The sequence below is a fragment of the Alligator sinensis genome, unplaced genomic scaffold (assembly GCF_000455745.1).
Source record: "Alligator sinensis unplaced genomic scaffold, ASM45574v1 scaffold73_1, whole genome shotgun sequence".
Lineage (NCBI taxonomy): Eukaryota > Metazoa > Chordata > Crocodylia > Alligatoridae > Alligator > Alligator sinensis.
In genome coordinates this window covers 3,304,648-3,321,243 of record NW_005841838.1, presented here as the reverse complement: position 1 = coordinate 3,321,243, position 16,596 = coordinate 3,304,648, and the positions used below count along the sequence as shown (strand labels likewise).

Genomic DNA, 16,596 nt, shown 5'->3' with positions numbered 1-16,596 from the left:
AGAGCAGTTTCCCGGAAGTGGGGCAGTTTGCCCAACACTAAAGCACACGTGCAGTGTCATGCACTGCAACAAAAAGTAGAGGCATAAATGTGTGCCACTATTTTTGCTGCTGCAAGCACAGGCCCCTGCATGTGAGCGTACACCCCTAATGAACATTATCAGAAACTTCGTTTGTAAATTAAGAAATTTCAGGTTTTTTTAAAATGCTGTCAATTGCCTCCCTTATAAATACTGTAGGGAGCTAGTGACTAAGAAATAAGTTTCCTCCAATGCAAATTACATAAATTAGGATCCCAACAAATCAAGTAACCTAGCTGTGCAAAAGTATGTGCCCTGCATTATTCAGGTGAAGATGTTAAAATAAACAATATAAACCTGTAATTTTATAAGCACCCAATTTAGTATTTTATCATGGGTTTGACTGGTTTTGTGATCTTCCGTATGATAACTATCAAAAAGAGAAAGTAATTTAACATGCTGGTTTTGAAAACTGGCATTTTGAACACAGATGCTGGGATACAATATATGAGTGACTTAGTTTTCCTAAGAAAGAGCATCACAAATAATCTGATTCTTTTACTGAATTATATCTATATTCCTTGAGTTTAAAAATCATATATTTTAGAGCATTAAAAGCATTATACGTGGTGAATTCTGCAAATATTCCAGAGTGCTTATCAAACAAGTATCTTTCAAGTCCAGTATCTCAGAGGTTTCTTAAATGTCTATCCCAGTAGCAGTACAGGTAACATTTAACTGCTATGTGTTCCAAGGCTAGTCAGAACAAAGAGCTCGGTAACTACTGCAACTGGGTTGGATTTCCTGAGGAAATACCACTTGGCCACAGAGCTTGCAGCATTTACAGTGTTACAAAAAAAATCTGTTCAGTTGCTGCAAAGCTATTTTATGCTAAATGGTAAACAAACAAAAAGCAACATCCTAGTGGGACCTTAATGAGTCACTAGCTATTTCCAGTCCAATATCCCACTGTGTGTGTATACCATAATTATAGTTTATAGATATATTTTGTAAAATAGGCATTTGCTTCTGCCACTAAATTAAGATTCGAATTCATGTCTTCCATTTCAGAGACCTGTCACTTCACTCATGTGTTGATGTATATTGAGATTACAGGAGATTGTGCCTTAAGGGCTGAATCCAAAAGTATAACGCAGAAACTTCAAAGTACCTTTAACAAAGAGTTATCATTAGGGACCCAAGTTTTCCATTTCCTTCAGAAAAACATGAATTTTCCCTTTTACAGGACAAAACATGGATTTTCCCCTTTGAAGCAGAAAATCGCAGGTTTCACCTTGCAGGCTGGCAGAGTTCCAGCCTTCAAGAGGTTGGGAGGAATGGGGGAGGGCAATCGGAGGCAGGGGGTACCACATGTGTGCGCACATGCACATACATGTGGCTGGCAATACAGTCAGGCAGGGTGGTGGGAGCAGCCCCAGCAACTGGATAAAGTTAAGTCTATGGGACAGGATGGGAGAGGGGGCAGGGTTGGAGGGTATGGGCTTGGGGACCGTCTAGACATGGTCTGGGCATACCCATCGGTGATATGTTTGGGGGGCATGTGCCCCCCCACCCGATTTCTGCATGGGCAGCAAGGCATGGGACTGCAGCTTGGTTGGATTGGCATCAGGCAGGAGACACCTCCACAGCCAAGCAGGAAGCACCTGGTGCAGGAGGGTGGAATGAGCTGGGGAGGGTTAGTGATGCTGCCACTCTCAGGATCCCCGTGCCAGCCATGCTGCCAAGGTGAGGTGCCCCCTGCCCACCCGGTAACATCGGGGGGCACAACTCCATAGTGGTGCCCCTCCTGCTGCTGTCGGGTGGGCAGGGGGTGCCTTGCTATGGCAGGACAGCTGGTATGGGGGTCCCAGTAGCAGTGGTGGTGGCAGCACTGAGTCTCCCTGCCGTGCTCCACCCTCCCACACTGGCAGCCCTCATCCTCCCTCCACCCCCACCATGGGCTCCACTCAGCTCTGCTCCAGCTCTGCTGTCCATGGGTGGGGGGGCGGGGCCAAGCTCCACACTTCTCTTTCCACTCGAGCATAGCAGCCAGGGACTGGGTGCTGCTGGCCATCTGTGGCTGGCACCCATGGAGCAGGGAGTAGGCAAGATGCAGCTGCCACGTCCCATAGCTGTGGCAGGTGGGACCCCCTCTGACAGAGCTGGGGCGGGTACAGGGGGCTACGGGTCAGGAGTGAGTGGTACCAGCAGGACACAGGGCTGTGGGTAGGGAGTGAGGGGCACCAGCAGGGCTGGGGTACTGCAGGGCTATGGGTTGGGAGTGAGGGGCACCAGCAGGGCCTGGGGGCTGCAGATCAGGAGTGAGGGGCCTCGATTGGAACAGGGGGGATATGGGTCAGGACTGAAGAGCACCATGAGGCTTTGGGGTTATAGCTTGGGAGTGAGGGGCACCAGCACATCAGGCTTGCTTAGCACCATAAAGAAGCAGAGGGGACACCTGAAGCTGGACCTGCATCCTGATGAGTGAAGGGGGCAGGGGAGGCTCTGAGTTTCCATGTTAAAAAAAGCCAAAATCAAACACAAACACATATAAGTATTTATAATTTATTTTATTATAATTATTGAAGCAGTGGTAGGCTTCCAAATTGCTTTAAAATTGTAAATATATCAATAAAACATTGTGTTCAACTGATACATACACACATACATATATATATGTGTGCGCACATGCACACACATACACACACACACACATACACACACATATGTATTAAAAAGGGCCAGCCAATGGCAGAGACCGCACTTTGGGGTTTGACTCCCCGCAAGCCCAGGACATCCAGTGACCCCCAGCAGGCACAGCAGACCCCAACTTTGACCCCCAGTACAGCTGGGAGGTAAGTGGGTGTTAGATAGCTGCATGAGGCAGCTGAGTGGAGCCAAGGAGGGTCACACCACCCTGGCTCCTACTTCGCCCAGCCCCCCCAGGGAGCCACGCGACTGGAGCCTCACAAACAGAGCATGCAAACAGGTGCACTCTGGGCCAGGTGCACAAGTTAGCATGGGAGTTCATGCAGGAGGGTGAGCAGGAGGGGCACGAGGCGCTAGACGGTGAGCCTGAAGAAAAGGGTCAGCATGGCAGTAGCCCAGACTACTACTTGTGTGATGGTGGTGATGTGCTGTGCCCTGAAGATTCCCTCTGCCCCACAGCTGGAGCCTCCCTCTCTGAGGGCTCTATCCAGATGGAGCCCATGGCTCCAGTCTCCACTCGGATGGAGCCCCTGGCTCTCGGCTGTGGGGGATGCCTAGCATGAATGCAGCCATCTGGAATTGGGAGCAAGGACACCCTGCCTTGTGGGGTGCGCTCCACATTAGAGTCCCTGCAGTGCCAGGTAGGGGAGCTCCAGGCTGCAGTGCAGAGGCTGCATGGCATCAGGGGCCAGAATGGCAAAGAGAAAATTGATGCCTACCACCAGGCTCTTCACCTGAAGAATGAGGAGGGAAGAGCAAGGAAGGCTAGCAGGACAAGGGTGTACAAGAGGAGCCCCTGTGAAGTCCAGCCGGGGGTTGCTTGGACAAAGGTAGTCTCCGGCCCCAAGGCATCCTGCACCAGGGTCACCACCCCTCTGGAACTTCACAACAGGTGCAAACCCCTCGCAGCAACATCAGAAGAACCAGCATAGTTGCCGCTTCAGCACTTGAGGAAGGAAGGCAACCAATAACCACACCTAAGAAGAGGCACAGAGTGGTTGTTGTGGGAGACTCCCTCTTGAGGGGGACAGAGGGTGTGATCTGCTGCCCCGACCCCTTAGCCTGTGAGGTCTGCTGCCTTTCAGGGGCCCGTATCCAGGATATAGCTGAGAGGATTCCGAAACTTATCTGACCCTTCGACCACTACTCCATGCTCCTCATCTGTGGGGGCACAAATGACATTGCTCAGAGAAATCCCGGGCCAGTCATGAGTGACTACAGGGCTCTGGGGGTTGGGTTTAGAGGGTGGGGGGCACAGGTGGTTTTCTCCTCAATCCTCCCAGTTATGGGCCATGGGCACAGGAGGAAGAGATGTATTGAAGAAGCAAATAGAAGACTGAGGCATTGGTGCCAATGTGAAGGTTTTGGCTTCTTCAATCACAGTCCGCACTTCAGGGAGAGAGGCAGTGGTCTGTTGGGAAGATGGCCTCCACCTCACCCCAACAGGAAAGAAGCTCTTTTCAACCAAATTGGCTGACCTGCTTAACAGAGCTTTAAACTAAGATCCCCAGGGCACGGGTGGACAACCATCAGAACAAGCCCAGGAAGAGACAAGCATATAATCAGTAGGTCAGGAAATTCAGTCGAACTTACTTCTACCCCAAGCCATGGATGGGACTCTCCTAAATGTACAAAGAAGCCTAGGGCTTCCAATGGCAGGCTCAGCTGCCTATACACTAATGCCAGGGGCACAGGGAACAAACAGGAGGAAATGGCCCTCCTGCTAAGCAATAGCAAATATCTCATAGGGATAACGGAGACCTGGTGGGACTCCACCCTATGACTGGACCACACTTATAGATGGCTATACCTTGTACAGAAGGGATCATGCTGGGAGGAAGGGTGCAGCTGTCTGTCAAGGAGCACTACACTTTTCAAGTAGCTGACGTTGGCACCCAAGGAGGACAACTTGAAATCCTCTGGGTTAGAATATGGGGAAAACATGGTGAAGGGGATATTACTGTACTATTACAGACCTCCTAACCAGAAGGAAGAGCTTGACCACGAATTCTCTAGGAAACTAACAGAGGCTGCACACTCTCAGTGCATGGTTGTCATGGGTGATTTCAACCATCCTGACATCTCATGGGAGGAGCATTCAGCCAAATCTGATTGGTCGCATAGCTTCCTTGCCTGCATTGATGAACTCTATCTGACTCAAGAAATCCACAGGCCAACACGAGGTGAGGTGATGCTAGATCTGGTTCTGGCCAAAGGGGATGATCTAGTGGGTGACCTGAGGATTAAAGGGAAGCTTGGTGACAGTGACAATGAGTTGATCATCTTCCTTTATCCATTGCAAAGCTGGCAAATCAGTCAGCAATGCAGAAATCCTTGACTTCAGGAAAGCTGACTTTCACAAACTCAGGAGGTTGGTTGTCAAGGCCCTGAAAGATAATGATCTCACACGGAAGGGAGTCCAAGATGAGTGGTCACTCCTTAAGGACATGATCCTAGAAGCAGAAGGGAAGTCCATTCCAGCCCACAGAAAAGGTAGTAAAAGGCCTGGGAAACCCTTTTGGCTAAATAGGGAAACTCATGGACCTCCTCAATCTTAAAAGAGAAGCCTATAAGGGTTGGAAGATGGGAAATACCTCTAAAGAGGATTATGCATCACTGGATTATGTATCACATCCCCACACCTGTAGGGAGTGGACCAGAAAAGCCAAGGCCAACACTGAGCTTAAGCTGGCTATGGGAATCAAAGACAATAAAAAGTTCTTCAGATACATAGGAAGTCAAAAGAAAAATAAGGGGAACATTGGACCCCTGCTGAATCAAATGGGGCAGCTGACAACCGACACCCAGGAAAAAAGCTAATTTCAATGATTACTTTGCGTTGGTTTTTCACCAGCCCAAGGGGATCAACCTGCCTGACAGGATACAGGACTATGAAGGTATGGGTGACCATACGCCTACATTTGGTGAAGATCTTGTGAGGGAACACCTTGAAAGGCTGGACATAAGTTAGTGGGCTCTGATGGAATGCATTCAAGAGTGCTAAAAGAGTTGGCTGACATCATAGCTCAACCATTGGCGTAGATATTTGAGAATGCATGGTGCTCAGGAGAGGTTCCTGAAGACTGGAAGAGGGCCAATGTGGTGCCTATCTTCAAGGAAGGAAGGAAGGAAGATCCAGGACACACCAATCAGTTGGACCTCAATCCCTGAGAAGATCTTGGAAAAAATTATCAAAGAATCTATCAGCAACAGGCTGAGAGAAGGCACCATTCTGAGACAGCTGAGACAGCCAACATGGCTTCATTATGGGTAGGTCATGCCTGACCAACCTCATCGCCTTCTATGACTAGGTGATGCATCACCTGGATGGGGAGAGAGGTTGATGTCATTTACTTGGATTTCAAAAAGCCTTTGACTTGGTCTCCCATTATGTCCTCATGGCAAAACTGGGGAACCGTGGCCTCGACAACCTTACAGTTTGATGGCTGGGGAACTGGCTCTATGGTTGGACCCAGAAAATGATAATTGATGGAGCTGAGTCAGCATGGTGTATGATGACCAGTGGTGTCCCTCAGGGTTCAGTACTCTCACCAGTACTCTTTAATATACTCACTACCGATCTGGATTCAAGTGTCAGAAGTGGACTGGCTAAGTTTGCGGATGACACCAAACTATGGAGAAGTGTGGTTACATTGAAGGATAGGCTGGGGATACGGGCTAACCTGAATAGGCTCACAAGCTGGGCAGATATAAAACTGATGACCTTCAACACAGAAATACAAGGTTCTCCACCTCAGGAGAAAAAACCCACATCATACTATAGGCTCAGCAATGCTTCCCTCAGTACTATGTCTGAAAGAGACTTTGGGGTCATGATTGACCACAAGATGAATATGAGCCACCAATGCGATGCTGCAGCTGGCAAAGCAAATAAAACCCTGGCTTGCATTTACCGATACATCTCAAACAAGACGCAAGATATCATTCTCCTGCTTTATTTGGCCTTGGTGAGGCCACAATTGGAGTACTGCATCCAATTCTGGGCTCCACACTTTAAAAAGGATGTGGAGACGCTTGAAAGAGTCTAAAGGAGAGCCACATGCATGATCAGCGGTCAAAAGAGCAGTCCTTGTGAGGAGAGGCTGACAGGCATGGGACTCTTCAGCTTGGAAAAGCATAGTTCAGGGGGACTTGGTGGCAGCCTATAAGTATATAAGGGGTGTGCATCAGGATCTGGGAGAACATCTGTTCACCAGGACACCCCAAGGGAAGACAAAGTCCAACAGTCACAAACTGCTGGAAGACCATTTGAGACTGGACATAAAGAAGAACTTCTTTACTGTCCAAGTCTCCAGAGACTGGAATAGGCTGCCCCCAGAAGTGGTGCATGCACCTACTCTGGACACGTTCAAGATGTGTTTGGATGATTATCTTGCTGGGGTCATCTGACTTCTTAAAACAGAAAAGTTGGATTCCTGGTGGTCACTAAATAATGCAACACATGCATTAGAAGAGGGAGTTAAATACTTGTATAACATAGTGGCCAATCCTGATCATGCAAGGAAAATCTTCACATCTGTGCATAGCCGAAGGAATAAGGGCTTGGCATTTTCAACTGTGGAATGGAAGGAATAACCAGACACCCAAACCACCATGTCTCTGATTAGCTACTACCAGAGAAGAGAAATGGATGTGGCCCTCCACTTCCATTGTACAGTTCAGGTTACTGTGAACTTGTGCTGTGTGTAGTTACATATTTTATAGGGCTGTGAAAAACTTTGGTAGCCAGTTTGATTCAGAGGAGATTCAGTGTGATTTGGCGGCCGAGTCTCCGAATCCAAATCGAATTGGGAGACACATTAATCTCTCTAAATTTGACTTGAATCCTCCAAATTGATTCAGAGAGATTCAGAGATTCAGCCATAGAATGTACAACTGTACATAGACTAGCAGGCACTAGGCAATGCTGGTGGGAGCAGCGGGGGGAGCAGCCTGATGAGCCCTGGCTTGAGCCAGCAGTCGTGGGAGAAGCCACGGCTCATCCAGCTGCTCCTGGGGCTGCCTCCTTCTCCTTCCCCTTCCCCTTCCCCATTGGGGTGAGGCAGGCAGTTCTGGCAGCCTGGGGAGAAGCTGTGGGGAATGATCGGGGAGCTGGGAGGAATGATTGGGAACTGGGGAATTGAACTGGGAGCTGGGAGAATGATTGGGGCTGGGAAAATGAACTGGGGCTTCCCCGCAACTCCCAGTTCATTACCGTCCCACAGCTTCTCCCAGGGCTGCCAGCACTGCCTGCCTTGCCCCGGGGCAGCCAGGGAGGCAGCTGGATGAGCCACGGCTTGAGCTGGCAGCCCCGAGAAAAGCTGCAAGGGCTGGGGGAAATGATTGGGGGCTAGGGGAAGAAACAGGGGCTTCCCTCCAGCTCCTGGTTCGATTCCCCAGTTCGATCCCCCAGCTCTGTGAGTTTTCCCCAGCTCCCCTGATCATTCCCCCTAGCTTCCAATCATTCCCTCTAGCGCCCACGGCTTCTCCTGGGGCTGCCAGCACTGCCTGCCTTTCCCTGGCAGGGGCGCAGCCAGCGAGGGAGGTAGCCAGATGAGCCGCAGCTTCTCCCGGGACTGCTGGCTCAAACCTGGGCTTGTTTGGCTTCTCCTTCAGCGGCTTCCACCAGCACTGCTTGCCTAGATAGTCTATGGCTGAATAAGATTTGACACCGAATATCTTTGGATTTGGATTTGGTTGAATATCTTCTGATTCAGCTGAATCGAATTGGGACAATGATTCGAATCACCAAATTGAATCACTGTTCCTCCGAATTGCTGAATCTAAAGTGAATACTTTTCATTTCGTACAGGCCTAATGCTTTACCCTCACTAGAATACTCTCTCTCTCTCTCCATTGCTTTGCAAAGATCATTTGAACTTCTTATGACATGGATAGTGGTGCAGAACCTCCTCTACCCCTGCACGCTTCCCAAAGTTCTGGCAGCTGTAGCAGTAGAATATATTTTATTACTGACAGTACAATAGTGTTACATGTGATTACATAAGTTCAGGGAAATCTATATTGGATTTGCCAGATGAAATTATAAAATTAATTTTACTTTACTTAAACATGTCTAATAAGTTAATTCATTAAATGTATGTTTTTGTATTTTGCAAGATGTTTTAACTTGTTCACATCCTAGTGCAGGGGTTGTCAACTGGGGGTATATGTACCTCTAGGGGTACTTGGAAAGGTGATAGGGGGTACATGTGGATGGGGGGGACAGAGCAGGGTGGGGGGGTGAAGGCAGTGGTGCCCCTCTGCAGACTGATGTGGGGTGCAGGGCTCGCAACCACCACCACCCACCACCCTGTGCTGCCACCCATGACCCCATGCTGCTGCCTCCCAGGAGCAGGGCTGGGGGAGAGGAGGGTGAGGGCAGTGGCACCCCTTTGCGGTCCACACAGGCACTGCGCGCTCAATGGCTCTGTGGGCTGCTGATGTGCGGTGCATGATTGGCCAGGCCCGAGGTCCATCAGCAACCTGCAGGAGCTGCACACACTACTGGCCATGGGAAAGTGCTGTGGAGGGTGGCATGGGGTGATGGGTGGTGGCAGTGGTGGCCATGTACAAGCCTCCCCTCTGTACGAGCACCCCTGTCTCCCCCTGTGTCCAGCTGCCACCACCAGAAGGGGTACACTTGTTAAAAAAGGTTGAAAACCCCTGTCCTAGTGGATGGTGTCAGACTTGCCATTCAGTTTCTTGGTTCCTACATAAGTTCAAACAAGTTTATGGTCTTTTGGATAGAACCTTTGGGCCAGTGGTTCTCCACCTTTTTTAGACCCAAGGCACCCCTTCATAACTTCTCTGAATTGAACAGCAACCTATTTCAAAACTGAACGTATTTATTACAGTGCTAACCTGCTTGAAGAGCCAGGAAGGAGGAGGAACAGCTGGCAGGGAAGAACCTGCATTGTAGTAAGGGAGGTGGGGGAGAACAAGTTACTAGCACCCTGGCTGAGAATCACTGCTCTAGGCTGAGACTAAGTATACTTAAATTTCAGTGCAGCTTAAGTGGTTAAAATGGAGCTACCACCTTATTACCATGAACTTCACTGTATATTGTAAGCAGTGACTGGTAGCACTCAAATTCAAACACGTGTGCATAGCTATTAGATGAATTAGTGCAGCTTTTGGAAACAATGTATCATTCTTTATAGGACAATTTAACAGTTGGCCTAAATTACCTGTTTGGAGTTTTTAATATTTGTTTTACTATTATATTTTATTTATTTTGCAGGCCTGGTGGGTAGGAAAAGACTTTTCTACAGATGTCTGGCAAATCTGTACCAACATTACTAACTGTACAGTTATTAATGAAAACATGGCCGGTGAGTATTAATATTCTTAAGCTTCTAGAAGCTGCTTTGAGGAAGTATCCTATGCAAAATATTGCAGTGTGATAGAGGTCATAATGTACATGCTCAATGTACTGTATAAATACTAACTGCTCTAATCTTTTAAGACCTATACTATTCATCTTACTCCTTTTGAAAAAAACAATTCCTGCCTTAGTTTTTTCTGTCAGTGGGTATATTATATTTTCATTACAGAAGGAGTTATGGGAAGTAGCATTTATTAAATACTTTACAGATGGCACTTGAACAGTCTAAAATATACTTATTTTCTGGCATTAAAAACCATAGTAAACTAGTGAGAGTTAAATTATCCTGGGAGAAAAGATTATGATTTCCTGTGATTGTAGAAGGTGAACCTGTTGGCCACTAAATGCAAAAGTTAAATTCTGGCTTTCAAACTAAAGTGAAAAGAACTTCTCCATGAATCAGCAATTCTACCCATCCAGTGCTGGTCCCAAACCTGGTTAAAAGGAGTTAGTTTGGTTAAAACATTAGGGTTTTTTTTCTTCTTTCTTCTTCAGCCCTCATTTGTCTTGTCTAAATGGGGTTGCTATTGTGGATCCTGGAAATCGCTAGGTTTGTTCCTTGGATCCGCATCATGATGATTTGGCAGAGGTTTTTACAGCCAGATGCCCTTCCTGAATATGAGAAGGCTTTAAAACTGTATTAAAATACAGGCAGAGAGCAGAACACTGGGTGATGTGTGCACACTTATCTCTGTTGAAGTAGCCCATTTGCCTAGTACTTTCTAACAGAGCTGAGATCACTTTACCCACAATTCCCTTTTTCAGAAGAATCAGTGAGAGAAAATTGAGTCCATAGGTCCTGAATTTTTTGACCTTTGGTGTCTTCTGGCAGCGCTTCTGGAGTCCATGCTGTAACCAAACCTGAATACTGTACATACGTACTTATGTGAATACTGGTTTGTTCTTTCACTATGTTTACATAATAGATCAGGAGTATTTTGAAGAAAAAGGGAGGCCTGGAACTGGGAGAGTTCAAATTATCTGTCTGGGGAAGCTCCATTGAAAAGTTATTTTGTAGTACTGTCAAACTGTTAAAGTCTTTTATGGTGGAGGTGGCACTGGATATTCAGCAGGGAAGAACAGATGTGACAAATAAGGAAGGCAGGTGTCTGGCAAAACAAATCCTTAAACAAGACAAGAAAGATGTAGAAAGATGAAAGCAAGCTCTAATTAAGCATATGGATTACTGACTATAACTACTAGTGGCTGTTAGCGGGAGCTGCTGCGGGGAAACTGTTTGCTATAAAATGTTTCTGTTTTGACAGAATATCAATCAATACAAGCTGTTCAGGCTGCTATGATCCTGTCTACCATTTTCTGTTGTGTTGCATTTCTGGTTTTCATTCTTCAACTCTTCCGCCTAAAGCAAGGAGAGAGATTTGTGTTAACTTCTATTATCCAGCTGCTGTCATGTGAGTATTTGTGACGCATCACTTCTGTCATGCTTACACAGGGGAAAAAAGTTCACAAGGGAACAATGGCCCCACACAACGTACAGACAGAAAAAAGTAGTTGGATGAAATTATCTGTTTTTTAATTTACTGTTTTATTAACTTTAAATGTTTAAAGGAAAACCCCAGATAATAAACATTTTGAAAGTACCAATTTAAGAACAGACTTTAACAGCTTTCTGAACTTAATAGGCAGATGCATCTTGAACTTTTACCACATAAAAGCTAAAAACTGTCTGGATGCCCAAAGGTTACTTTCAATCAACACTGGTACCCTGATAGGATTTTAGAAGCTGCTTGACTTTATTTAAGCCTCCTTTAAACTGAACTGAGTTCTGTGAAATACTTTCAATATAATTGGAGTATGAAAAGTAATTTTCTAAGAAAAGCAGATGCTGTGAAGAGAAACAGAATGTACACTCCAACTGCTTGTCACTGCTATATATAATTGTTTTTTAAGATGCTGAGTTTTAATACTTTCTGTCTCTTTCAGGCCTCTGTGTAATGATTGCAGCTTCCATTTATACAGATAGGCATGAAGAACTGCATGAGGCTGTTGAATATCTTCAGTTAAATGTTGCTAGTGGCCAATATGGGTATTCCTTCATCTTAGCCTGGATTGCATTTGCTTTTACTCTGATCAGTGGTGTGATGTACCTAATATTAAGAAAACGTAAATAAATGTCAGCAGCTAGTTATTTCTGTCACTGCAGTACAGAACCAAAAAAATTCCAGTAACCATTTTGTATATAATCGTTTATGTGGTTTTGTAGTAAAAGTATTGTTCCTCTAAAATTGTACTGTGTTCTTGGTATGAAAAAGACCAGCAAACAAAAAGTAAACAAACAAAAAGTTTACTGGAAAACTTGACCGTCTAGGATAAAGGGTCTGGCTTTGGCCAGATTAGATTTCTTTGTATAGTTCACCACTTTAAATTGCTGTCACTTTAACTAGACATTAACAAATGTGTTTGGATTTGTCCTCGCATAGATTGGTTTACATCATGCTTAGTGTCAGAGACACAGCACATGCTATTAAGTCATTAGCAATCTATCCCTTTAGGAATAAGTGTGGAGAAATATGAGACCCAGTTCACAAAGCCTAAAACCATTTTGGAAGTTCCAAGATAGTGGGGGCCTACCATTTTGGCAGGTGCGCCACAAATTAGCTTTGCATCCTTTGAGTGCCACTCTGATCTCCTTCCTCTGATCTTCTTCTCTGCTTTCTGCTTCTTACTGTATGCTCCCTACCCAAATCTCCTGTTTTCTGCTTCCTGCCCTGGGCTTCCTACCTGATTTGCTCTAGCTTCTACTTCCTGCCCCACCTGTTGCTATGCTGCCTGTCCCTTCTCTGATCTGCCACATGCCACATGTACAGGCTACCCATGCCACAGGTTGACTCCCCCTGTTTAAAACATGCAGAATATTTCAATTATAATAGGACTTTCATACCATTTCAAATGAATAATAAAAAGGCAAATGTAAAACTTTTCAAAAATTAATTTTAAAAAAATGACATTTACTTTTTGTACTCTAAAACTTGGATTGTCCTTCTTACATTCAAGCATTCAGAGTATTAAGTAGTGCAAGTTACCAGTAAATTTTACTGCACAGTTTGGGTCTGGGATCTCAAACTAGTAGAAATATAGACAAATTTTGCAAATGCAAAAAACCTGCTTTTAAATCTCATTCGTGTCTAGTTTTATCTAACAAGTAACTCTTGCCTTACCTTAACATTTACTTCTCAATATTTAAGGACTTACCATTTTTTAAAAATGAATTTGTGGCTAACCAATAGCAAATTTAGATTTTGTTGGACAAATCTGCTTGAAGTATTCTCCACCCTTAAAATCTGATATAAAATGAAAAAGTCATTTGCCTTCAAGAACTAGTTTTTTGCTATTACTCTTTGCAAATGATTTATATTTGGTATTTTACAGTCCTTTGTGAGTGTTTACATGAACTTAAAAACTCCTACTCAACAAATGAGGGTAGCATTTGCCTAAGCCATTTAGTTCTGTTTAGCTACTGACTTTGTTGACAGAATTCCTCAAATAATTACTTAGGGATTTTCTGATATTTAAATAATTTGTGGTATCAAATTTTATACTATGATAATAGGCTTAAATGCTAAAAATGGATTTGGCTAAGAGTGATTTAGAGGATGATAGATCAGTTTGTATAGAGTGTTGTGGCTTTTAGAGGTCTGTCCTGGCTTCCATGTTTAAATGTAGTGCTTTTATGGCTTAACAAATGTAACCTTTTGTTTAAGTCCACTACATTCATTACTACTGAACTGGTATTAGAGACAGTAGAAAAGGAAGTCAAGAAGGTTTTCAGTAGCCTTGTAACTTGTGGTGCTTAGGCAAGCCAGATCAGCTAATGCAAAGTTGCGAAGTTCTACAAAAGTCAGTGCAGCTATATCAGTATAAATCTGCTGAGAATCTGGCTCAGTCATCTTCAGTAAGTAAAATCTTCATTATTTACAAGGTGGAGATGTGCATGTATCAGTAAAGGAACCACCAAAAACATGGGACTGCTGTAGTATTGTTATAGTATTTACTTTTGGGGGCCAGGAAAAAAACCTACTTGCTTGGTAGATAGGAAGTATTTAGATGGAAAAAGCAGTCAACTTGGAATGCATCCCTGCCATTGTAACATGACTTTACTGGTTGTTTTATCAAAATTTTTCCCCTTGGAAATATGTTCTAAATTTCTGAAGTTACCACTTTTGGTTTTATAATGTAACATTTTTTAAATTTCAAAGACATATATTTCAGTTCCAAAATCTTAATTTTAACAATGGAATAATAGAGTACAAAAGAACAGATTTTGTTTTGAAAGAGTGACATGCTATAAGGCAAGGTTTAAAGTAGATTTTATACCAGTCATTTGCTATTCTGGCTTGCATATTACATGAAGCACAATGAAATGAGCTAACAGAATGATAAACCAAATCATCGGTCAAAAGTATTTAAGCATTTTTAGATAAAAGTCCAATATTTTTCTAAAGTTTTCAAGACAAAAAAATTGCCATTGACTGACTATTTGCAGGACAGACATACTACTAGACTTAACGATCATAAAGTACTTCACCTGGGTCATTTTATAGCTTGAATATTTAATATACATTATGCATATGTGTCCTCACACATGTATACACAACCCTATGTCCAGAAGGAAATCCTTTCCCTCTTAATTAAAGCAGTAGAGTATATTATACATATATATATATGCATATGCAGACACACACAAACATCTTACATGTGTCATTCTAAATACAAAGAGCAGTGTATACATGATGCCATATTATAGAGTAAGTGTGAACCTTTTGTATACTCAGAAGGAAATGCCAAGAAAAGTTTGATCTAGGAAAACAGAACAACCATGATTTTAAAATATTCTTTCTACCTAATGTGCCTTTAAAATATTTTGTTTTCTATGCTTTATATATTCTGAAACTGTACATGAAAATAAAGTTAAAACAAAATGATTGTACTGTAATAGCAGACTTGATGCATTTGATAGTCCCACACTGTCCTAAAGGTCTGGATTCATTTATACAACACTGAGACAAATACTTAAGCAATTCTACATGAACAAGTGTAATTAATCACTCTCAAGTTCCTCTGAAAGATCTTCATTAGGATAGGATGAATGTTGGTTGGTAATTTGACATGTGCAGTATCAGAAAGTTTTAGTTTACTGAATACCTAAGCCAGTGATTCTCAACCAGAATGCCACAACATGTATGGAGATAAACAGGTAAGCTAAGCAATAAGCCAGGCTTAGGCTTGTCCCTGACTGGAGAATCACCCATTCTTACTGCCCAGCCCCTGTGCAAGGAGATAGGCACTGTAATATGCAAATTAGTTTTTGTAATTGAGTGCCACTCAATTCATAAAAGTTTGGGAGGATTGCCTTGAGTCCAGAATTGTTGAGTGTCACTGGCTGATGTACAGGTCACACAGCAGTTGCTATTGAATGGTTTAAGCTGCACAAGAGTTAAGTAGAATGTTATCTGTCAGGTTTTTCATGCTTTTGAGGGGTACTGTGTAGTTAGAAAGCCATTTTTGGATTCCTAAAATTACAGGCCTATCTGAGCATGAATAAGTGTTTTCCCTAAAAAAATGGAGGGATGATCACCTGCAGCTCCCCCATTTTTGACTTATGATAGTTAACATTGAGTATCTATCCCATGCTTTGATCACTCTTGATAGTCTATTTAAAACCCAAGCATATTTTCTACAAGTGCTCATAATGTTTCAATTTTGGTTGCTTGGGTATTCTCTGAATGATTTCAATGTCAGCACAGCCAAAACAAATGGGCCTTCTCATTACACATCCCAAAGACCAAAGTTTGGGCCATACAAGACCAAGATAGTAACATTTCCAAAAGAAGGGATTCTACCAGAAAACCATCTACAGATAATTCCTTTTGACATGAAATAGGCTCTGGTTCAAGTCTCTCAAGAGTAGCAGTAGCCTGTAAAAAAGAAGCAGCCTCTCATATGTAAACCCTAAACCATATTGGGATGAATAGATTAGTCATTATCATAAAATTAGGTTGGAAACAAATTGGCAACCAGTGGAGATCAAAGCATTGGATGACCTTCCAGCCCTACTTTCCTACAATCCTATTAATATGCATATAGGACTAGCGCTAATTTTTGATCAAGCTTCATATACAGGACAAATCTGGTGACAAATGCATGGAGAAATAACAGGGTGCATAATATGTTTATTATACATATATAATATTGTCCAGGTTTCACATCCCTACAACAGAGTAGGAATGACAATAGTATGCTAGAAGAGAAGTTTGGTTTGGGTCCTGGTATCTCCATCATTGAGGACATGGTTTTAGAGATGTCCAAAGCACTGGCAGTTTTTTTCCAGTATTGAATATCATAGTCTTATGTTTACTTTTTGAGAAAGGTGGCTACCCTGGTCAGGAAGATGCTCAACATTCTTCAAAGATTGACCTCTAATATGTGGAGCAGCAGCTGGTTAGTTTGTGTTGGCAAAGGAT

At 43.8% G+C, this 16,596-nt stretch overlaps 1 protein-coding gene across 2 annotated transcripts in view; it reads left to right on the top strand.

The window, feature by feature from the left end:
- Positions 1–14,849, top strand: part of EMP2 (epithelial membrane protein 2) — a 40,842-nt gene extending 25,993 nt beyond the window's left edge. For both annotated transcript variants that reach the window (XM_025203236.1, XM_006015498.3), the window contains exons 3-5: positions 9,971–10,061; positions 11,380–11,526; positions 12,059–14,849. In XM_025203236.1, coding sequence (XP_025059021.1) covers positions 9,971–10,061; positions 11,380–11,526; positions 12,059–12,246 — 426 coding nt within the window. In that variant the 3' untranslated portion in view covers positions 12,247–14,849. The remainder of the gene's footprint in view (positions 1–9,970; positions 10,062–11,379; positions 11,527–12,058) is intronic.
- The last annotated feature ends 1,747 nt before the right edge of the window (positions 14,850–16,596 follow it).